Source organism: Felis catus, chromosome D3, assembly GCF_018350175.1.
Source record: "Felis catus isolate Fca126 chromosome D3, F.catus_Fca126_mat1.0, whole genome shotgun sequence".
Lineage (NCBI taxonomy): Eukaryota > Metazoa > Chordata > Mammalia > Carnivora > Felidae > Felis > Felis catus.
The window spans coordinates 40,470,341-40,494,854 of NC_058379.1; the positions used below are offsets into that span (position 1 = coordinate 40,470,341).

Below are 24,514 nucleotides of genomic sequence, written 5' to 3' on the forward strand. Positions count from 1 at the left end.
CAACTTCTAAGGATTTTTCCCAAACATTTGCACAATTGTTCTAATTTCTGATACATGTGCAATATTAATTGTAATACTAGATAATAGCAACAAGGAGAAAATTACCCATGTTGCCCATGTTGCTTATGTAGTCATTAAAGGGAATATTTATGTAGCAAACAAAAGGCTTGAGATAGAGCTGTATCTACTGCCATGATCTAATACCCAAAGGATAGCAGTATTAATGAATAAAGCAAATTGCAGAAAAAATATATATAGTGTAACTTCATCTGTATATATTTAGTATTAATAATCAATTACATATATATTACACATATTAATAGATGGACAAAAATGCTTCAAAGGCTTGAAAGTGATTCTTGGGGGGCTTTACCTTTCTACGTTATATATTTACATATTTTAATTTCATGTAACTTACATTAAGTTACTTTTATATTTAGAAAAAGAAATCTATTAAATACACAGAAAAAAAAGAAGAAAAGAATCTAATTGCTCTGAATAGTCCTAACATTTATTTCAAATTTAGTTTTGTCATGTGGCTTCTCATTTAAATACAGACACATTTTCAAGACACCTGGGTGGCTCGGTTGGTTAAGTGTCCAAGTCTTGATTTCAGCTAAGGTTTCCTGATTTCAGTCATGGTCTCAAGGTTCATGAGATCCAGCCCTGCATCTGGCTCTGTGCCGACAGGGTGGATCCTGCTTGGGATTCTCTCTCTCTCTCTCTCTCTCTCTCTCTCTCTCTCTCTTCCCCTCCCTTATTCAAGCATGCTCTCTTTCTCTCTCTGTCAAAATAAATAAATAAACAAATAAATAAATGAATAAAGATACATTTTCTATGTGAGCTGTAGTCTATACATAGCTATTTAGGAACCATGGCTTGTTACTGAAAGTCAATTTCTTAGTTTAAGGGGGAAAAAAATGAAGATACTATACAGTTTATCTTAAAAAGTTGATACCTAAATCTCTCAATATCAACAATTCTAACTACAATAAATGAAATTTCTTTCTTCTTTTGTATTTTGTTATCTGCAAATTCAAAACTTCCAAGAACATGCTTCTAGGAAGTAAGTATTCCTTTCTACTGTAGTGTTCACGGGGTAAGCACCACTTACAAATCTTAGGAGCCATCATAGACATTTATCTGGGGAGTACACAAAATTTCATTTTACTAAGATCAGCAGAGTCAAAGCACATGCCAACAGCGTAGTGATGGCCTTCATCAAACATATAAATGTTGAATAAAAAGGCTACAAATCACAAAACATTCCAGCAGTACTGATGTTTCTGACAAAATGTGACATTTGTTTCTCAAGCAAGATGACTAAAATGGGGCACCTCTACTTATTTGACTATTTCTTCAGGTGGATGATGCTGAAGAGCCTGAGAAAACAGGGGAGAATAAAGCACCCAGTAAGTTCCAGTCCGTAGGAGTGCAAGTAGAAGAAGAGAAGTGGTGAGTCCATTTGCCTTTGTTCTCTTTCGTCTTGATATTGGCAAGTACGGTACCAGTATTTTCCCCCAAGATAAACCTTCAAGACTCAATGGTATTTTCCATGAACTTCTGGAAGCATTTAGCAGATTCCCTCCTCTGCTTTAATACTGGAGACCACTCAATTTAAGTTTTAGGTAGAATATTAGAGTAAGCACATCACATTCGCATACACATGAACACTGTGTGTAGTATTGTTGTGTTGCTAAACTATTCTTCTTCAAAAAACCTTCCCACTTTGGACTGTAGACTTTTTAAGAGAAGAGGACTTATCTCATTCCTAACACTGAATTTTATCTGCTGTTTAGTATGCATTGCATGATGAAAAAGGAAGGTTGGAAGGAAGGCAAGAACGCAGGAGGTTAGGAAAGGAGGAAGGAAAGAGAAAATAGAGAAGACCTATCATTATCTTGAACCACCAGTTCTTTTAGATTATTCTTTGAAATAATCTTACTCTAGAGTCTTAATATCTAGAATTGGGAAATTTAGAGTTTCAGAAACTAGAAGGGACTTCTGAGGTCACTACATTAATTTTATGAACGAGAATTTGATCCAGAGAAGTCTGTGAGTTTCTCGATCAAACTGTGAGGTAAGCGATGGGTGGAGCTATGTTTTATGGATACTAGGACCCCAGCTTCTAGAACAGCATTTTGCACATACTAAGCATACAAAATATATTGGTGAATGCAGTAAAACCACAGGGAAAGCAGGAGAAAGAGCTCTACTTTATAAATCAGAGTATCATCTCAATTTTGCCACTAACTTTCTGTATGTTGATTGGAAGGAATCAATTGGATGTCTTCCATCCATCCATCCATCCATCCATCCATCCATCCTATCCATCTATCCATCCAATAACTATCTGTGAAATGCCTCCTACATGCCAGGCTAGATGCAATATAAACTGAGTATCTGGAAAAAGGTCATGCATCCATTTATGGAAGTGGTGCCATTTTAGAGCCTTCTTGTATTGACACTACACTTGCATGTAAGAGGTTTTCAACATATGTATATATAACATTTTATATCACTATACCATTTTGGAAGCCCAGAAAGTTGGTACAACCATTCTAGAAACCAATATGACAAAAGTCAGCAATAGTTATACACGTATCTGTACCCATTGACCCAATAAACACATTCATGGAGCTATCTTGAATGAAATTACTCAAAGGAAGGGAAACAATTGCTGAACATTATCTACCATTGTAAGAGAAAAACCATAATTATCAAATGCCATACAATAAGAGAATATTATTTTTGTAAGTTTTAGTACATCACCAACGTAGAACATACAGCTATTAAATGTACTTTGTAAAAAAGATACCGAAATATGGGGAAATCCCCATGATATAATGCTAAGTGAAAAAGTTAAATACGTAATATTTGTGTATTGTCCCTAAAGATGGACGCAGACTGAACCGTAATCTGCAAAGGTGGTCAGTTTAGCAGTGATTTTTTTGTTTTCACTCTAAAATATTTACTGATTGTATCTACTACAAGTCAACCCTCTGACACTTGTTTCCTTTAAGGAAAATTTTTTGAAAATGTAGCTTAAGAGACGTGAACAATCAATCTCATGGTAAGAAAACATATTCATCCTTTGCCCACTTGCCCAACTTGCTTGTTTTCCTCAATGGTACGGTGGTTAAGAGCACAGACTCTTGAGCCAGATTACCTAGATTCAAATCCTGGCTGTACCACATATCAGCTGGGGGCCTTAATCAAATTAATAAATAGCTTTGTGCCTTGGTTTCCTTATACGTGGTTTCTGGCCCAGCATGCAAGGAATTTACAAGTTATCCCTCTGTCCTAAAAAGTAAAAAGCCGAACAAACTGAAAAAGCCACAGTTCTTTTTAAATCGGTCAGAGAAGCGAGGTCACAGACCAAACCGCTGCCCCTCAAATTGGAGACATAGACATACAGATATACAAAATACTGGAGTAGAAACCCACAAGCTCAAACCTCTTGGGAAGCAGTGCCAGCGTAGGAACACCTAAAATGTATTGACAAATTTCTAGAGGCTCAGTGAGGACAAGTCTGGAGTGAAATATTTCAGGGGGACAAGTAATGGGGGGCAAAGGGGGGTACTCCACAGTTTTGCAAGTTACCTCCAAGAGCTCTACCAAGTTGTCACAGTGAATATCAAAGAAAAATCACCTGGGGCTTCCTCTAGCAGAAAGAACAGAAGCCATTTTGAAGATGCCGGAGCATTCTATTCTTAACGAGATCTGCCCTCAGGAGAAACTATTTCACCAGAGCCTAACCCCCTGAAGTCTTAGCAGAGTCTAACCCACCTGGGGGAAGGGAAGTACCCAACTCCTCTAGCCATTCTCCCTTACATAAGGTGGAGAGAAACTGAAGAAAAGTACTGTTGAAGTTCACAGCCCAGGGGGGCAGGCTTACCAAAAGACTGAGACCTAGTCAGTCAGAATGCTTCCCCTCCCCCACCCCTTACCATCGCATTGCTAAAGGGCTATTCACCACAGTTCCTTTTACCCCGGACACCATGCCTACTTTTCAACAATAATTTCCAAGGCATGCTAAAAAGTGACAAGCACAGTTTGGAGTGACTGAACAAGCATCAGAACCAGAGTCAGAATACAGCAGATATATTGAAATTATCAGATCAGGAATTTTTTAAAACTATGATTAACATGCTAAGTGGTTTAATGGAAAAAGTAGACAGCATGTAAGAACAGATGGATAATGTAAGTGAAGAGATGGAAAACCGAAGGAAGAGTAAAAAAGATTTGCTAGAGATTAAAAGCACTGTAACAGGAAGAACTGCCTTTAATGGACTCATTAATAGACTAGACACAGCTGAGCAGAGTCTCTGAGCTTGAGGGTATAATAAGAGAAACTTCCAAACTGAAAAGCAAAAAGAGGCAAACTGGAAAAAAAATAACACAAAAAACAAAAACAAATTAGGATTTCTAAAACCTATGAGAATTATAGAAGAGGTAACATATGCATGATGGGAATACCAGAAGGAAAAGAAAGAAAGGAAAAGAAGCAACATTTAAACAAACAGTAACTGAGAATTTCCCCCAAATTAATGTCAGACATCCAACCTAGATCCAGGTCTCAGAAAAGCCCAAGTAGGATACATGCCCAATACACTACACCTAGAGGTATCATATTCAAAGAAGAAAAAGTCCTGAAAGAAGCAAAAAGAAACAAAAACAAAAAACAAAACAAACAAACAAACAAAAAATTACCACATTTCCTATTTGGGTGCAAAGATAAAAATGACATGCAACTTTTCCTCAGAAACCATTCAAGTAAGAAGAGAATGGAGTGGAATATCAAATATTTGAAGGAAAAAAAAAAACCCATCAGCCTAGAATTCTGTACTCTGCAAAATTATCCTTTAAAAGTGAAGGAGAAATAAAGGCTTTCTCAGACAAAAGTTGAAAAAATTTGTTGTCAGTAGACCAGCCTTGTGAGGAAAGTTAAAAAGTTCTTTGGGAGAGCCTGGCTGCCTCAGTTGGGAGCACACAACTCTTTTTTTTTTTTTTTTTTTTTTTTTTAAGTTTATTTTACTTATTTTGAGAGAGAGAGAGCACAGGAGGGGCAGAGAGAGAGAATCATGTGGGGCTCAAACTCACAAACTGTGAGATCATGACCTGAGCCAAAATCAAGAGTCGTACGTTTAACTGACTGAACCACTCAGTCACCACTCTAGCTTACTTTTTTGTAAGAATACAGTATATAATATGTTTAACATACAAAATATAGACATAATCCATGAAAAAAAGTAATTAACAAACTCTAGACTTCATTCAAATTTGAAGCTTCTGCTCTTTGACACACACTGTTGAGAGAATGAGAAGATAAGCCACAAACTGGGAGAAAATATTTGCAAAAGACACATCTAATAGAAAGCTGTTATCCAAAATATACAAAGAATGCTTAAAACTCAATAATAAGACAAACAACCTGATTTTAAAAATAGGCAAAAGACCAGGGTGCCGGGGTGGCTCAGTCAGTTAAGCATCTAACTCCTGATTTCAGCTTGGGTCGTGATCTCACAGTCAGTGAGATGGAGCCCCATGTCTGGCTCTGGGCTGGTGGTGCAGAGCCTGCTTGGGATTCTCTCTCTCCTTCTCTCTGTCCCTCCCCAGCTTGTGCTCTATCTCTTTCTCAAAAATAAGTAAATATAAAAAAAAAGTTTTTTTCAAATGGGCAGATGACCTTAACAGGCACCTCCCCAAAGGAGACACGTAAGTGGCAAGCATATAAAAAGATGCTCAACATCATATGTCATTAGGAAATTGAAAATTAAAACAACAGGGGTGCCTGGGTGGCGCAGTCGGTTAAGCGTCCAACTTCATCCAGGTCACGATCTCGCGGTCTGTGAGTTCGAGCCCCGTGTCGGGCTCTGGGCTGATGGCTCAGAGCCTGGAGCCTGTTTCCGATTCTGTGTCTCTCTCTCTCTCTCTGCCCCTTCCCCGTTCATGCTCTGTCTCTCTCTGTCCCAAAAAAATAAACGTTGAAAAAAAAAATTTTTTAAGAAAATTAAAACAACAATGAAATACCACTACTCATGTATCAAAATGGCCAAAATCCCAAACACTGGTAACACTAAATGTTGGTAAGGGAACATTAAGTCTCATTCATTGCTGGTGGGAATGCAAAATGATAGAACCACTTTGGAAAATAGTTTGGCAGTTTCTTATAAAACTAAACATACTCTTACCATACAATCCCACAATCCCTTGGTATTTACCCAAAGGAGTTGAAAACTTATGTTCACAAAAAACCCTCACTATACTGATAGCAGCTTTATTCATAATTGCAAAATTTGGAAGCAACCAAGATGTCCTTTAATAAGTGAATGAGTAAATAGACTGTAGTACAACCAGACAATGGAATTTTATTCGGCATTGAAAAAGAAATGAGCTGGGGGGCCTGGGTGGCTCAGTCGGTTAAGAGTCCGACTTCGGCTCAGGTCATGATCTCACAGTTCGTGGGTTCAAGCCCCACGTTGGGCTCTGTAGTTATAGCTTGGAGCCTAGAGAATGCTTCAGATTCTGTGTCTCCCTCTTTCTCTGTCCCTTCCCCACTCACACACTCTCTCTCTGTGTCTCAAAAATAAATAAACGTTAAAAAAGTTTTGTTTTGTTTTTTAAAGACAGTTGTATGATTCCAACTACAAGACATTCTGGAGAGGGCAAAATTACTGAGATAGTAACAATGATTAAGAGAGAGGGAGGGATGAATAGGCAGAGCACAGAGGATTTTTAGGCCAGGGGACTACAATGGTGGACATGTCATTATACATCTGTCGAAACCCAAAGAATGTACCACACCAAGAATGAATTCTCAACTAAACTATGAATTTGGGGTGGTACTGATGTGTCAACATAGGTTCACCACTATAACAAACATACCACTCTGGCAGGGGATGTTGACAAAGCGGGGGGGGGGGGGGGGGGGGGGAGTCTGGGGGTGGGGGAAGGGGCAGAGGATATATAAGAAATCATTGTACATCCTGTTCCATTTTGCTGTGAATCTAAAACCGCTCTAAAAAAACAAAGCTTATTAATTAAGAACAAAGGAGTGGTAGACAATAGTGTTAACCTCAGAGGGTTATCCTGGGGTATGTGGTTTAATACGTATAAAACTTTTAGAAAAATACCTGACACATAGGAAGTACCATATAAGTGTTTCCTATTCTATTATGTACCTAGGTAGAATCTCTCTGAAGACTGAAGTCTCAAGAAAACAATTTTACCACCTTTCCTTTAAAAATAAGAGAAAATCGTCTCAATTTTAAAATTTTACTTGAAACATTTCTCCTGCAGCCAACTATTCTGTTTTATCAAATAAACACCCTAACACTTGCCCATCTACAGGAATGCTAAATACTATATTATTTGAACATACCTAATAGCAACCCAAAAATTTCAAATGAGCCACTTTCATCATGTTTTGAAAAAGTTGAATATTTAATGAGTTACCGAAGTTTGTAGGATGGTCAGTCTCAGTACACTGAGTGGTTTATTTCAAATTCATCCCCAAAAGGTCTGGCAGCCCCAACCTTCCTGCTTAATTTTTCAAAATATACCCTTCTTCAAAGGTCACTTTATAGTTAACCACTGTAAAGTAAATAAGCATTTAAATTGATGTTAATGATTGTTTTCAACCTCTCTAAAAGAAATCCATTGTCAAACAGGGATTACTTATAAATTCTGTCTCTAATTAGGATTCCTTGTTTGCAATTTTGCCGGTAGAATTCATTTAGATAGGATCTTAAAAAAGCAAAATTGGGCATTAGAGATTACCTAATGACAAGTAAGGGAATTTTTTTCAATTATCTAGTGATAAGGATGAGACTGTTGTTTTCCCGTCGAATGGCCAGTACAATCCATCTCTTCCTTCCCCAAATAGACAGACTGATAAACAACAGTAACCCAACAAAAAAGCTAGAGAAAGAAAATAGAGCCAGAAAAAGAAAGAGATCCTACAAAGAGAGGAAGATTAAAAGGCTTTGTAAGAGGCCAAGCAACTCATTATCACCTTTTGAATCCATCACAATTTAGGAACCAAAACTAACAAAGCAAAATCCGCCTGATTGGTCTCTGAAGGGTTAGACTTTTCAATCCAGGTGTTCTTCACTGCTGCACAAACAAAAGGAGTAAGTTAATAACTCAGTAAAGAGTAAAATGCACTAAGTAACGCATCTGCTCCGAAAAGAGGAACCTCGATGTCTTGCCGGTGTATTTGCAGACAGCCATGACATCCTCAGAATGCCATCCATAGTAGATGTGCCACATCCACTCTCCAGGGCTACCTCATGGTGGGGACCGTGCGTTGAGGAATGCCGTCTAAAGGTCACTGGTTTAAATGCTGTGGCAGCGCCCAACCAGGGATAACGAATGCATGTGGTTTTGAAACAAGATTGCTTCCCTTAAGCCAACGAAGCAATTTCTCATCTCGGTCAAACATTAGCTGTCTCTCTCCAATTCCCGTTTCCCCGGGCGGGCCAGCGACACCGTCCGATGGGATCCACACCGCATACAGTAGTTGTTGACACGCAGGACCGATCCCAAGCAAAGCCAGCAAATCCTCCCAACACCTCCATTCCACCCGCTGCTCTGGATCCCAGTGTCTCCTAGCATCCTGTTCCCATTCTCTCCCATCCTTTTGACTGCTCCCCAGGAATTTGCATGAAGTCTTCTTGTCTTTCAAGCTGATAATTAGCACATCCAGTAAACCAATCCTTCCTATTTACTAAGGTGGAAAAGAGAAGAGGCTCCCAGGGATCTCCCTTTTCCTTCCAAGGAACAATTGTGTATTAACCGTGGTTCATACAATACTTCCTTTCTTCTTTCGCCTAAGACTTTCTTACCCCGCTAGTGACTTTTAACACTGTCACGGCGGACACACAAAAAAGGAAGAATATATTTATTTTCATTTTAAAAGTGGTATGTAAATTCACCTGGAGGAAGAAACAGAGCAGCACGCTGACAGTTTATACCTCTCTGACAGGCCTTGGAACGTTGAAAAAACTGTGTGTGTATCTGTGTCTGTGTGTGTATATCTGTGTCTGTGTGTGTGTGTGTTAAGCCTTATCTATCTTTTCTATAATCATTGTGTGTTATTGAGTCTAATTAATGATAAGTAAGATACTATTTATACATTATGAAAATGTATAAATTACAGAAATGAAATTCCCCATAATTTTACTCATTAGCCATGAATAAAGGGGTGTATTTTTTACCCATACTTTTTACACAAACATTTTGAAAGTTATTAAAATCATTCTATGCATAAAATTTAGTAATATTTTGGGGCTCCTGGCTGGCTCAGTCGGAAGAGCACGCGGGACTCTTGATCTCAGAGTCATGAGTTTGAGCCCAATGTTGGGTGTAGAGATTACTTAAATAAAAAAACTTAAAAATAAAATAAAATTTAGTGATATTTTAAAATCAACTAGGAGTGGCTGACTGGCTCAGTCAGAAGAGCATGGATTCTTGATTTCAGGGTCATGAGTTCAAGCCCTACGTTGGATGTAGACATTACTAAAAAAAATAATAAACTTAAAAATAAAATAAAATAAAATAAAATGAATTAATGTTATAACAAAAGCTTTCTCATTAACAATTCACAACAAATACTTCTTTTGGTTACACACTATTCAAGAATAAGTATGAATCATAATTTGCTTCCCTTCTCTCGCACTGGTGAATATCTACATTATTTCTAGATTGACTTCTGGTTAAAGATAGTGGAAAAAATACACACATCATCTTTGAGCCCTTCTGAAACTAAATGGCAGTTTCAGGATGTTTTGCTTGTTTGGGCATAAACTGCCCAAAGGATAAAGAGAACGAGGGAAGAGAAAAGAACAGCGATATTTTGGAAGCTGGGAGGCAGACAGGCGACAACTGACTTTAGCTGACCAGGGAGAGCAGAATCTGAAGCCAGTGACACAGACACCCAAGATACAATTCAACTTAACATTTCAGAACCCACAAAAGGCACAGGGCCTAACAGCACTGGCGCTCAGAAAAGTAGGGATGAAGGAGCTAGAAACTGTACCCGCAGAGTCAGGGTGACAGCCTTTCTGGCAAAAGACTTTCTGGCAAAAGACTGGAGGTTTCTCTTCTTCAGAGGCTAAAACAAAGAGTCTCAGGTCTGGAGGACAGCAGCACAGTTGAGGGTACCGTTACTATCTTGAAAATAGGAAGATAAGTGAAAATTTATAAACAATGCTGAGGCACCCTGCCGTAAATCTTATGTTCACACTGCTCCCAGAATCCTGGCGGCCAGTCTGATTCCTTCAAAGCAGAACTATGGAATAATCTATCGTGGGGAAATGGGACAGTCCAAGCCCAAGGACCCAAAGACACATTGACATCAGGGATTTTGCAAGGTGAGAGCCCACTGAGATCACCCTACACTGAGGGTCACAGTGGATATGTCCCTCCCTAAAGCACAGACTTCGCAGGAGGCTTTTACTGTGCCTTTCAAGCATGAGCAGACTGGCTAACAATCAGCAAACTCAGAGCAGAGAAGAGTCATAAAAAAAGAACCAAAAGTTTTAAGGAACATTCAGAAAATTAAAAAGTTATTCCTGAGAGAAAAGAAGGGAAAGGTGGGCAAGGGATACTTCATGACAGAAGTGAATATTGACATGGTCTCTGACAGAGCATCTTACCCTCCTGGGCTACGAGGCAGGCGGGGGAAAGGGGCGGTGAGGTGGGAAGAGAAAGAAAAGTGCTCTTAGAAATTAAAAATTTAATAGCACAACTGGAAATCCCCAGAGCAGAGTTGGAAGATAAATTGAAGAGATTTCCAGAAAAAAAGCACAAAAGAGGAAAAGCAAAGAAGTAATCAAGGAAACGAGTAGAGTGATTCAACCCAAGAAAGGGGGGAAAGGGAGGCCTCAGGATGATGGAGAAGAGAAGTCTCCAGACAACAGTTATGCAGCAGGTCTAGGGAGTGACTGGGCGTGATGGAGCAGGTCAGAAGCTCTGTGAAAGATGAATTCAAGAAGACTTGTAGAATACCTGATGGGTTTGTTCCAATGCATGCAGAGGAAACTACACATCTGAGGGTATTTTGAGGATTGAGTAAGTGCTAGGTACATAAAAATTAAGCAAACTTTTAAAAAGGAAAAAAAATGTGCAGGAAGGAGAATATAATATGGCATAGTGATTTGTTAGGGCTGCTAGAGAGAAGCACCACAGACAGGGTGGCTTAAACAGCAGAAATTTATTTCCTCACAGTTTCAAAAGCTACAAGTCCAAGATCAAGGTGTTGATAGGGTTGATAGGGTTTCTTCTGTAGCCCTTGGTTTGTGGATGGCTGTCTTCCCCCTGTGTCTTCAGATGTGTTTCCCTCTGTGTCTGTCTGTGTCCCTCTTCTTTTAAAGATATCAATCACATTGGATTAGGGCCCACTCATATGACTTCATTTTAATTTAATTAACTCTTTAAAGACCCTGCCTCCGAAACCAGTCACATTCTGAGGTACTGGGGGTTAGGACTGTCATACAGGAATTTGCTGGGGGAGAAGCGCACAACTGAGGCCATAACACACAATCAGCTGTGAATGCTATTTCCTGGTCATAATAATGTAGTCACAAAAAGCAAGTTCTGAAAATTTAATCAAATTGACAATGTAACTATATCAGGAGACTGGAAAAAATAATGAAACGGGCCAGAAATGTGTGTGTGTGTGTGTGTGTGTGTGTGTGTGTGTGTGTGGGAGAGAGAGACAGACAGACAGACAGACAGAAACAGAGACAGGGATGGAGACAGAGACAGAGACAGAGAGAGAATGAGGAGGAAGAGGGAATGAAGATGAGGTGGGAAAATCTAAAGGTTCACCTTTCCTAAAGACAAAAACTAAATAATAAACAAATAACAATATTTGTTATTTAGAGGTAGTATTTAAAAGTAGCTGCCTGTGGAACAGAAAATCATTGCATCACTGGACCAGGGATTCCCATTTTTCCTAGCCAGCCTTGCAGAACTACTTGATATTTTAAAACTGTGTGCAGGTATAACTTTGATAAAAATCAAAAGTGATCAAAATAGTAAGGTATAGTACTATGGTGATTACCTTTGTGCAACAAGTATTTTTGCTACTTCAGATTATTCCTTTTCTGGGTCTAATTTCAAATTTCTGGGTCTAAAGATTTCAAACATTTTTTAATGTTCTTGATGCCCATTTGCAAAGAGCTCCTAAAAAAATCTGCACCACTTTACACTCAGAGGTAGGCACTTGAGGATGCAAATATCTGACCTCTTCAAACCCCATCATTGTTTTAGTGGCTTTATTGAAATGGACATACAATTAACTGTACATATGAAGTGTATAATTTGTTCAATTTTTGCATATATTTATCATAAGTGTATACATAATGGAACTATCACCACCATCAAAATAGAGAACACATCCATCACCTCCAAAACTCTCCACTTACCCCTTTATAGTCAGCCCCTCCTGCCCACCCACCTCTCCTCCCCTACCCCTTGCCTTACTTGTTCCCACTTGTTTGCATTTTCTAGAATTTTATTTAAATAAGATATCCTTTTAAAATATTTATTGATATATGTGTATGGATCTATTTTTGCATTCTCTTTGCTGTTCCATTGATCTAATTGCCTATCTTCATGCCAATAACACACTGTTTTAACTATTGTAGCTTTATAGTAAGTTTTGTAGTTAGTATATGTCCTTATATGTCCTCCAACTTCCTTTTTTCAACGTTTTTTTTTCTTTTTTCCACTCTAGCTCCTTTGCCTTTTTTTTTAAGTTTGTTTATTTATTTTGAGAGAGGGAGCACAAGCACAAGTGGGGGAGGGGCAGAGAGTGAGGGAGAGAGAGAATCTCAAGTAGGTTCCTCACTGTCAATGTAGAGCCCAATGAGGGGCTTGAACTCACAAACCATGAGATCATGACCTGAGCTGAAATCAAGAGTCTGACACTTAACCGACTAAGCCACCCAGGTGCCCTGGTCCTTTGCCTTTCCATAATGAGTTTTAGAAAGAGTTTGTTCATTTCTGTTAGACCTACTGGATTTTGATTGAGACTGCATTGACTCTATACATCACTGGAGATTTGACATCTTAACAATCTCTCTTTTTTTCTGTAGCAATATTATGCAATTCACAGTGTAAACATCTTGCACATACTTTGTCAGATTTGTCAATAGATATTTCTTTTTCTTTTCCTGATATTATAAAGGATATTTATTCTTACTTCACTTACCAACTGTCTTTTGTTAGGTCAGACAAATACCATTGATTTTTGTGTGTTGATCTTCTATCCCGTAATGTCACTAAACTCGCCTATTAGTTTTAGTGACTTTTGTAGAGTCTATATATGATTTTCTAGACTATTGTGTTATCTACAAAAAAAAAAGGACAGATTTATTTCTTCTTTTCATCTGGATGCAGTGTGGACACCCTTGCCTTCTTTCTGATCTCCCATAAAAATATGCAGTCTTTCACTGTTAAAGTGAAAACCTAAAGTGTAGGTTTTTGGTAAATGCCTTTTACTGAATTGAGGAAGTTTCTGTCTATTTCTAGTGTGTTAAGAATTGTAATCAGAAATGGATATTGGATTTTGTCAAATGCTTTTTTTTTTTTCTTATCGAAAGAGATATCTGGGGTGCCTGGGTGGCTCAGTCAGTTAAGCGTCTGACTTTGGCTCAGGTCATGATCTTGCGGTTCATGAGTTCAAGCCCCGCGTCAGGCTCTGTGCTGACAGCTCAGAGCCTGGAGCCTGTTTCAGATTCTGTGTCTCCCTCTCTCTCTCTGCCCCTCCCCCATTCATGCTCTCTCTCTGTCTCAAAAATAAATAAACGTTAAAAAAAATTTTTTAATAAAAAAAAGATATCAAAGGTTTTTCATTTAAACTATTTAATATGATGAACTGCACTGATTGATTTTTGTTTTAATTATGGTAAAATACATATAAAATAAAATTTACCAGGGTGTCTGCCTGGCTCAGTCAGTTGATCATCCAACTCTTGATTTCGGCTCAGGTCATGACTTCACAGTTTGTGAGTTTGAGACCCCCCCCCCCCATTGGGCTCTGCGCTGACAATGCAGAGCCTGTTTGGGATTCTTTCGTTCTTCCTCTCTCTCTGCCCCTCCCCAATCATGCTCTCTCTTGCTCTCTCTCTCTCTCTAAAAATAAATGAATAAACTTAAAAACCTTTTTTTAAATTACCACCTTGACCATTTTTGCTCTACAATTCAATGGCATTAAGTACATTCACAGTATTGCACAACCATTGCCACTATCTAGTTCCAAAATATTTTCATCACTTTGAACAAAAATCCTATAACCATTAAATAGTCGCTGCCTATTCACCCTTCGAGCCTTTTGAAACTGCTAATCTGTTTTCTGTCTTTATGGATTTGCCTATTCTGGATATTTTTTTTTCTTAAAGTTTATTTATTTTGGGAGAAAAAGTATGTGTGTGAGCAGGGGAGGGGCAAAGAGAGAGGGAGGGAGACGAGAGAGACAGAGGGAGAGGGAGAGAGAGAGAATCCCAAGCAGGCTCCACACTGTCAGCACAGTGTCCAATGCATGGCCGGAACTCAGAAAATGTGAGATCATGACCTGAGCCAAAACCAAGAGTCAGAAACTTAACTGACTGAGCCAACCAGGCACCCCATATTCTGGATATCTCTTATAAATGGAATCATACAATATGTGGCCTTTTGTTTCAGGTTTGAGGTTCACCCATGTTGTAGCCTGAAACAGTATTTCGTTCCCTTTTATGGCTGAATAACCATAATATGGTTATACTACATTATTTATTCATTCATCCATTCATGGACATTTGGGATGTTTTATCTTTTGGTTATTATGAATACAGCTACTACAAACATTCGTGTACAAGTTTTTGTTTGAACATCTGTCTTTAATTCTTTTTGGTATTTACCGCGGAGTACAATTGCTGGGTCATATGCTAATTCTATGTTTAGGATTCCTTTTTGAGGAAGCACCAAATTATATTCCACAGCAACTATACCATTTTACATTCCCACCAACAGTATGAGTGTTCCAATTTCTCCATTTTTTTTTTGCCAACACCTGTTATTTTCCATTTTTAAAAATTATGACTATCCTAGTAGATATGAAGTGGTATCTCATTGTGGCTTAAATTTGCATTTTCTTAATGACTACTGATGTTGATTATCTTTTCATGTGTTCACTGGCCATTTGTTTATCTCTTTGGAGATATATCTATTTAAGTCCTTTTCCCATTTTTTTATTTAAAAACATTTTTTAATGTTTATTTATTTTTGAGAGAGAGAGAGAAAGAGAGAGAGAGAGAGAGAGAGAGAGAGAACACAAGTGGGGAAGGGGTAGAGAGAGAGGGAGACAGAATCTGAAGCAGGCTCCAAGCTGTCAGCACAGAGCCCTCTGTGGGCTCAAGCCCACAAACTGCTGAGATCATGGCCTGAGCTGAAGTCAGTCACTTAACTGACCGAGTCACCCAGGTGCCCAGCTTTTGCCCATTTTTAAAATTAGGTTGTTTGGGGCACCTGGGTGGCTCAGTTGCTTAAGCGTCCAACTTCGGCTCAGGTCATGCATGATCTCCCGATTCACAAGTTCAAACCCCACATCAGTCTCTGTGCTGACAGCTCAGAGCCTGGAGCCTGCTTCAGATTCTGTGTGTGTCTCTCTCTCTGCCCCTCCTGCATTGACGCTCTCTCTCTCCCTCTCTCAAAATAAACATTAAAAAAAATTTTTTTTAAATCTTAAAAAAATTAGGTTACTTGTTTTTATTGTTAAGTAGTGTAAGAGTTCTTTATATATTCTGGATACCAGACCCTCATCAGATATATGACTTACAAATATCTTCTCTCCCTCTTTGGGTTGTCTTTTTACTCTATTGATAGTGCCTTTGAATGCACAAAAGTTTTTAATTTCGATGATGTCCAATTTTTCTCATCACTTGTGTTTTCAATGTCATATTTAAGAAACAATTGCCAAATCCAAAAAAATGAAGATTTGCCCCTATGTTTTCCTCAAAGAATTTCAGAGTTTTAACTCTTAAATTCAGGCTTTTGAACTATTTTGAGCAAACTTTTCTATGTGGTGTGAGGTAAGGATCCAATTTCATTATTTTGCATGTGGCTATTCAGTTGTCTTTGACTGATTTTTTAATGTTAACCCAACTTTACATTCTGGGATAACCGCAATTTGTCATCATGCATAATTCTTTTTATATGTCATTGGATTTAATTTGCTAATATTTGGTTAAGAATATTTGCATCTGTATTCATGAGAAATATTGTTCTGTAGTTTTCTTGTATTGTCTTTGCTGTCTTTGGTCTTAGAATAATAATATCCTCATAGAAAGACTTAGGAGGTATTTTTTCCTCCTCAATTTTCTAAAAATGTTTGTGTAAAATTGTTATAATTTTTTTAATTAGATATTTAACTGAGTTAACCAGTGAAACTGCCTGGATGTGGAGTTTGCTTTGTGCAAAAAATTTTTAACTACAAATTCAATTTCTTTAATAGATATAGGGCTATTTACGTCATTGATTTCTTCTTACTTGATCCTTGATAGTTTGTCTTTCAAGGAATTTGTCTACTTCATCTGCGTTATCCAATTTGTTGGTATAAAGTTGTTCATGATATTCATTTAATATAATTTTAATAGCTATAGAATCTGTAGTGATGATACCTCTCTCCTTTCTGATATTGGTAATGTGTGTCTTTTCTTTTTTTTCCTCATCAGTCTGGCTAGAAGATTATTAATTTTATCAATTTTTAAAAGAAAAAAGCTTTGACTTTACTGATATTTCTCTATTATTTTTCTGTTTTCTATTTGATTGATTTTTGCTTTTGTCTTTTTCATTTCCTTTATTCTGTTTACCATAGAATCCATTTGCTCTTCTATTTTTTAATTTCTTAAAGTAGCAGATGAACATTGAATTGAGACCTTTATTTTTTTGTATTATTGATGTCAATGCTATAAATGTCCCCTTAAGTACTGTTTTAACTACATCCCACAAATTCTGATTATTGTATTTTCATTTTCATTCAGTTCAAAATGTTTCCTAATCTCCTTCTTTGTGTTCATAGTCTTTGTGTTATCTAGCTCACAAATATTTTGAGACTTGGTAAATATCATTTAGTTATTGATTTCTATTTAATTCTATTGTGACCAGACTCTATACTTTATGTCTTGAATCCTTTAAAATTCATTGAGATTTGTGTTGTGGCCCAAAATACTGTCTATCTTGCTAAATAATCTGTGTGTACTTGAAATAAAATGTTATTATGCTATTTTTAAGTGGAGTATTCTGTAAATGCCAATTAGGTCAGGTTAGTTTTTTAAATTTCTCTCTGTCTGATTTTCTGTCTATACATTCTATCAATTATTGAGAAAGAAATGTTGAAACCTCTGACTATAATTGTGAATTTATCTATTTCTCCTTATTGTTCTATCAATTTTTGCTTCATGTATTTTGAAGATCTCTTATTAGGTACATAAACATTTAAGATTATTATATCTTCTTGATGAATTGGCTCCTTTATCATTAGGAAACATCCCTCTTTCTCCCTGGCAATATTTTTTTGTTATGAAATCTACCTTGTCTGATATTAAGATAGCAATTGAACTTTCTTTTTTTCTTTCTTTCTTTTTTTTCTTAAACTCTACACCCAACATGGGATTCAAACTCATGACCCCAAGATCAAGAGTCACATGCTCTACCGAGAATTTTCTTTTCATTAGTGTTAGCATGATGTATCATTTTCATTCTTTCACTTTTAAATTATTCATGTCTTTATAATTAAAGTGGTTTGGGGGGCACCTGGGTGACTCAGTCAATTAAGCGTCCAATTCTTGATTTCGGCTCAGGTCATGATCTCACCATTTGTGAGTTTGAGCCCCATGTTGGGCTCTATGCTGATAGTGCAAAGCCTGCTTGAGATTCGTTCTCCCTCTCTTTCTGCCCCTCCACTGCTCACTCTCTCCCTCTCTCTCTCTCTCAAAAATAAGTAAACCTTTTTTTTAAGAAATTTTTAATGGCACGTGGGTGACTCAGTCAGTTAAGTGTCCAACTCTTGATTTCTGCTCAGGTCATGGTCTTATCATTCATGAGTTTAAGCCCCACATCAGGCTCTGCACTGGAGTGTGGAACCTGCTTGCAATTCTCCTTCCTTCTCTCTCCACCCTTCCTTCACTTGCACTCTCTTTTTAAAAAATAAATAAATAAACTTCTTTTAAAAAGTGGTTTTTATGGGCAGCATATAGTTAGGTTTTGCTTTTTAATCAAATCTCACAACCTCTTCCTTTTCATTGGAATACTTAGACCACTTAAATTTAATGTAATTGTTGATGTGTTTGGGTTTAATTCTGTCAGCTTGTATTTGTTATTTATTATCTCTTCTTTGTCCTATATTCCATTTTTTTCTGCTTTTCTTTGGATTGTCTTTTTATGATTCCATTTTATTCCCTTTGTTTTCTTATTAGCTATAACTTTCTATTGTATTTTTTAGTGGTCGCTATAGAGATTATCATGTATATCTTTAATTTATTACAATATACCTTCAATGGAAATTAGATCATTTTGTATATAAGAATCTTAAAATAATATGTTTCCATTCCTCTACTAACCACATTAGTGCTATCGTTATCAAACATTTTACTTCTACATGTATTAAAAATCCATAATATTGGGGTGCCTGGGTGGCGCAGTCGGTTAAGCGTCCGACTTCAGCCAGGTCACGATCTCGCGGTCCGTGAGTTCCAGCCCCGCGTCAGGCTCTGGGCTGATGGCTCAGAGCCTGGAGCCTGTTTCCGATTCTGTGTCTCCCTCTCTCTCTGCCCCTCCCCCGTTCATGCTCTGTCTCTCTCTGTCCCAAAAATAAATAAACGTTGAAAAAAAAATTTAAAAAAAATCCATAATATATTATTTTTGCTTTAAACAGTTATCTTTAACACAATTTAAATAAAAGGGGAAAAAGCCTATTTGTTCACAAAGTTATGATTTCCAGTGTTCTTCATTCCTTTGTGTAGATCCAAATTTCCATCTAGCATCATTTTCCTTACCCTTAAAAGACTTCTTTTAACCTGTCTTATAGTGCATATGTGCTCATGATGACAGCTTACAGCTTTTGTATATCAAGAGTCATTATTTTGTCATTTTAAAAAGATGCTTTTTGAGGGCGCCTGGGTGGCTCAGTCAGTTAAGCACCTGACTTCAGCTCAGGTCATTATCTCATGATTCATGAGTTCGAGCTCCATACCAGGCTCTGTGCTGACAGCTCAGAGCCTGGAGCCTGCTTCAGAGTCTGTGTCTCCCTCTCTCTCTGCCCTTCCCCCACTCACACTCTGCCTCTCTCTCTCTCTCTCTCAAAAATAAATAAAAATTTTCTAAAAACTTAAAAAGTAAATTAATTAATTAAAAGATGCATTTTTTTGGTTTTTTTTTTTTTTTGTTTTTTGTTTGTTTTTTGTTTGTTTGTTTGTTTGTTTCCAAAGAGGGACAAATATACTCCAGCTGTGGGTAGGTTTCTTACCCCATGCATTCACTGTGGATAAATACTCTATTGAGACCCTGCAAGGATCTCTGGGTTCTCTCTGTGCAGTTCTCTCTTCTGCCACACTCTGCCTTGCAAACTCCCACTGCAAATCCCCTCCTGGGACTCAAAGCTATGTCTCATCAAGTCAGGGAGACTGCTAGCACCACACAGAGACCCCTCCCTGTGCTGCAGCCTGGACATTTTCTCTGATCAGTCAACACAGGTAATCACTGAACTTGTTTGTTTCCCACATCTCATGATCACTGCTCTTCATTGTCTGACATCAAGTCAGACAATGACTTGAAAACACTTGTTTCATATAGTTTTCCTTTTTTTTTTTTAGTTGTTTCAGATAGAAGAATAAATTCAGTCATTCTTACCCCATCTTGGCCAAAAGCAGAAATCGTCCATATATGTTTTATTTAGCCTAAAGTGGGGTAAGCCCTGTTATTGAGCACTACTCTGTGGCTTGAAAGGTCCTGGAATGTATGGGAATGTACTGAAGCTCTGGGGGAAAAATATTCCAGTCAAGAGATCCAGTCTGAAAGTAACTACCTATCTGTCTTTAAAATGTGGGTGTTGGAGGGAGCACCTGGGTGGCTCAGTGGATTGAGCGTCTGACTTCAGCTCAGGTCATGATCTCACAAATTGTGGGTTTAAGCTCCACGCTGGGCTCTGTGCTGACAGCTCAGAGCCTGGAGCTTGCTTCAGAGTCTGTGTCTCCCTTTCTCTCTCTGTCCCTCCCCCGCTTGTGCTCTCTCTCTTGCTCTCAAAAATAAATAAACATTTAAAAAGTAAAATAAATAAACTGTGGGAGTTGAATATAATTAACATCAATAACCCCTTTTTATGTGTAAGTTCTCGGATTCAACATTCCAGCAGTGTTTCCTCAAGTTTAGAGTAGCATCATACATAGATGGAGACTCTTTGTTGAGGTCTAGGTTTAATCTCCCAGATCTTGCCTTCCTGCTTATCGTCATATTTCCCAGGTAGCTGTGTTGCCGTCATAATCTCTAGTTCAGAAATAAGAGAAGTGTGGGTAAGTGTGTGATACAGGTTCTGGCTACCTGCCCCTGTTGCAACCCAGCTATCTTTTATGGGGGTAAATATTTATGATATATCCTGGAACAATTATAAAGCGATCATCTTTGGTCTCTAAAACTGAAAATGTTAAGGAGCGGTAGAGGCTTTGATATTATATACTCTTATTTATTAACAGTGCCAAATTGACAAATTGACATCTGTCTTTAGTGCACAGAGAGAAGCTCCTGGTCTCACAGCACTTTTCTGGAAAGAAAATTCCAAACTGTTATTTTTCTGGTGTGTATATATTTAAATTCTTTTTAAGATTTTATTTTTAAGTAACCTCCATGCCGAATGTGGGGCTCGAACTTACAACCCCAAGATCAACAGTCACATGCTTCACTGACTGAGCCAACCAGGTGCCCCTTAATATCTTTATCTGTGTCTTTGTAAACTACTTCTTAACTGGCTGGGATCTGTATCTAGAAATCATCCAAGTGAGAGTCAGTGTTACTGCAAGGGCTATTTGTCTTCAGTATCCAGGGGATTAAAGGAGAAAGCTTTTCCTAGAATAAGTGGGTAAGAAATCACTTTGTGACCTCTTTCCTTCCCTCATCAACTCCCCATGGCTGCCTGCCATTCCTTTATTAAATCGATGAAGTTGGGTAACAGTGGATGTCTTGAGCAGGATCTGTGTGTTTGGAGGTGCATGTATGCAAAGGGAAAGCCAAGATCTTTCCATTTATACTTCATTTATGGTATGGGAATGGGAGCAGATGGATACTTGGATGATTTGCATAAAGTCTCTTTGTCTTTCTTATCTCCATTTGGTGGAACCATCTCCTTCTCTCCTAGTATACCTTTTGTACATTATGAAATAATACTCAGACCCCCGGGGACACATTTAATGCTAAGGGGAAAAAAACGCGTCGAAATGTGGTCGTGAATGACACCTGCCATTTCGGCAGGTCGGTGAATGCACAGATAGGGTCATAGGCGTTGAAGGAAATTGCCTTCAAGCTATTATGAAAGCTGCTCCCCATTTCTCAAAACAAATGTCTCTGTGAATAGGAATAATTCGTCTTGTTTTTTCACCAAAATTACCTCTATTTCCAAAATATTCTAAGTTTTAAAAATTTTCCTTGCTTCACACATTAAAGCTCATGACTTCATAACTGGATGTAACAAGCATGTGCAAAGGTAGTGTTGTTTTCTCTTTCAGCATAAAGTCAACGACTATAAAAGATGCTTCTGACTGTAAATGACTTAAATACATAAACAGTGGGGTTTGTAGTGAGTTGTGACTTTTCAACTAAGCAGGAATTTTTTTTATAGTTTATTTAATTATCTTGAGAGAGAGAGAGAGTGCGCATGACTACAGGAGGGACAGAGAGAGAGGGAAAGAGAGAGAATCCCAAGCAGGCTCTGAACTATCAGCACAGAGCCCAAGGCAGAACTCAACTCACAAACCATGAGATCATGACCTGAGCTGAAGTCAGATGCTTTAACAACTGAGCCACCCAGGTGCCCCTCAACTAAGCAAGATGTTAAAACAAGAAGCCAACATTGAGACATCTTCTGACAGCCAGTTCGGGACCACAAACTTAGACTGTTGGCGGTCAAAGACAGCCCTCCTTTGCCAACCTGGAAGCTTGGACCAATTCCCACTGTTCACAGCTTCTTTGGAGTACTACATAGCCTAGGACCCACCCTTGATATTACATTTGGCAAATCACTTCTTTTCCTTGCCAAGTTAACAATACCATGACTTAGCCAAATAGCACTTACAATACACCGGAGTTTGAAAGGTGTGGCATTCATGCATTTCAAATTTTAAAAGCCTGACTCTTGGCATAATTCCTGATAAGCCTCATACATTTTCTCCTCCATTCCTTCCTTCCTTCCTTTTTTCCTCTCTCTCCCCCACCTCCATCATTCTCCCTCCCTCTTTCCTTCCTCCCTTCCTTCCCTTCTTCTTTCTGTCTTCTCTCTCTCCCTCTCTTTTTCTTTCTTCCTTTTCACATGTTTTTACAGATAATGTAGTTTGCAAAAGAAAAATGATCCTCCAACTCACAAGCCCATGGCCTCCGTCTGACACCAAAATAAGACAGTAAGACGAATAATGAGTGAGACCTCTCAGGCTTTTGGTAGTTACCTGGGGTCAACAGTCAAGGAGTGACCTACTGCTCTGGTTGCTGGGGCGCAGTCAGTTCGAGGATGTTTTGTTGAGACTCCTAACCAAGGTTCCTATAGTGACAGCCCATCAAGGATACTAGCACCTGCCCAGCTGGTACTGAAAGGGGGCTGGCAACATGCCAGGCCCTCTCAGAAGCTAGCTGATGATCACAAGCCCACTGTCAATACTGTCCGTTTCTTCCCTTTAATTGGTAAATGCGTTACAAAAGAGGGAGTTTTTACGTAGAAAACTTACTCTGTTTTCCTTTGCTGAAAGAGATCTTCAGGTAAAAGAATGGACATAATGGATTTTGAATAATGAATGGATGCTTGTTTTGAGGTAGTTTTATTTTTCTAATGAATTTTTAAAGATATTTATTTTTTTTTTTAGTAATGCTTATTTATCTTTGAGAGAGAGACAGAGCAGGGGAGGGGCAGAGTGAGAGGGAGGCACAGAATCCAAAGCAGGCTCCAGGCTCCGAGCTGTCAGCACAGAGTCTGATACAGGGCTTGAACTCTTGAACCATGAGATCATGATCTGAGCCAAAGTCAGATGCTTAACCAACTGAGCCTATCCAGGTGCCCCTTGAGGTAGCTTTAAAATCTGTCAGTAAGACAGTGCTAACCATCTCAAACGGGGAGCAGGAGGGTCCCTTCCCACTGAATCCGCGACAGGGTTGTATTCTGCCTAGGTTCCTCCATGAGCTGTTCTAACTGGGAAGCTGATCTGATGAGACAGAATCTCTTTTTTAGCAGGTTTTAATTCTTGATCTCAATCTCCTCTCACCCCCACACCTTTCTTTTGATCTATCTTTTATATAAGGAGACGTCTTGGGTTTTTACATCAGTTAAAGGGTGCCATTTCACAAAATACCCAGATGGTTGCACTTTTGAAGAGTAGCATTTTCAGATCCCACATCTATTCAGCCTTGACAGCAGGCTTAGTGAAGAATGTCTAAAGCCTCCCACAAAGAAAGAACAAACAGCACAGAACTAGTGTTTCTCCCTTTGAAACTAGAGTTAGCCCTGGAAAGCAACCATTATGTGAATGAGAGGGATGAAGAAGATAACCAGAGGCTAGAGGATTCGGTAACAGAATGACTGAGTTCGTCTCCTCCAGATAAGTTTATGGCTTGGGTCTCACACAGTTGAACACCTTGCAAGTCCTAAAGACACTGACTGTGCTTAGGTTTTGTTTTGGTTTGTTTGTTTGTTTGTTTGTTTTGCTCGTGACTTAACTTTATTTAAATGCAGTCCCATCATGTACCATCTTTGTATTGATTTCTATGTGCAGAAAAGTCACTGTGAGGGGATGGGCAGCAGAAAATCCTCCTATTACACATATAAATGTGTTTCAGAGAAAGTGCACAAAGTAACAGCAGAGTGAATGTGACCAAGTGACTTTCCCCTTGCTGTCCCAAACAGACAGGGTATTGTGTCCCATACTGGTTGATCCAGTCTTTGGTTTCATGGTTTCCTGCTCCTTAGGTCAGAATATCGGCCGGTCCTTTACAGAAGTTGCCATGATTACACATTGTGCCTTCAGGGCATGAAGTACTAAGAAGCTTTACGACTGGCATTGTAGGTTTGGAAATGGCAAGCCCCTGGGGTCAGCTTATGGGTTTATACCACCTCTCAGCAACCGATCTCTTTTTTTTTTAATGTTTATTTATTTATTTTTGAAAGGGATAGACAGAGAGCAAGCAGGGGAGGGGCAGAGAGAGAAAAGAGAGAATCCCAAGCAGGTTCCACGCTGTCAGTGCAGAGCCCAACTAGGGCTCAGACCCACAAACTGCAAGA

At 38.5% G+C, this 24,514-nt stretch overlaps 1 protein-coding gene across 13 annotated transcripts in view; it reads left to right on the top strand.

Moving 5' to 3' along the window:
* Positions 1-24,514, top strand: part of DLGAP1 (DLG associated protein 1) — a 1,131,601-nt gene that overhangs the window by 1,074,853 nt on the left and 32,234 nt on the right. For 7 of the 13 annotated variants that reach the window (XM_023241780.2, XM_023241782.2, XM_023241781.2 and 4 more), the window contains one exon: positions 1,364-1,455. In XM_023241780.2, coding sequence (XP_023097548.1) covers positions 1,364-1,455 — 92 coding nt within the window. Of the gene's footprint in view, positions 1-1,363; positions 1,456-20,767; positions 20,837-24,514 lie in introns of all 13 variants that reach the window. The other 6 variants (XM_045042034.1, XM_045042033.1, XM_045042037.1 and 3 more) reach the window with 1 other exon arrangement.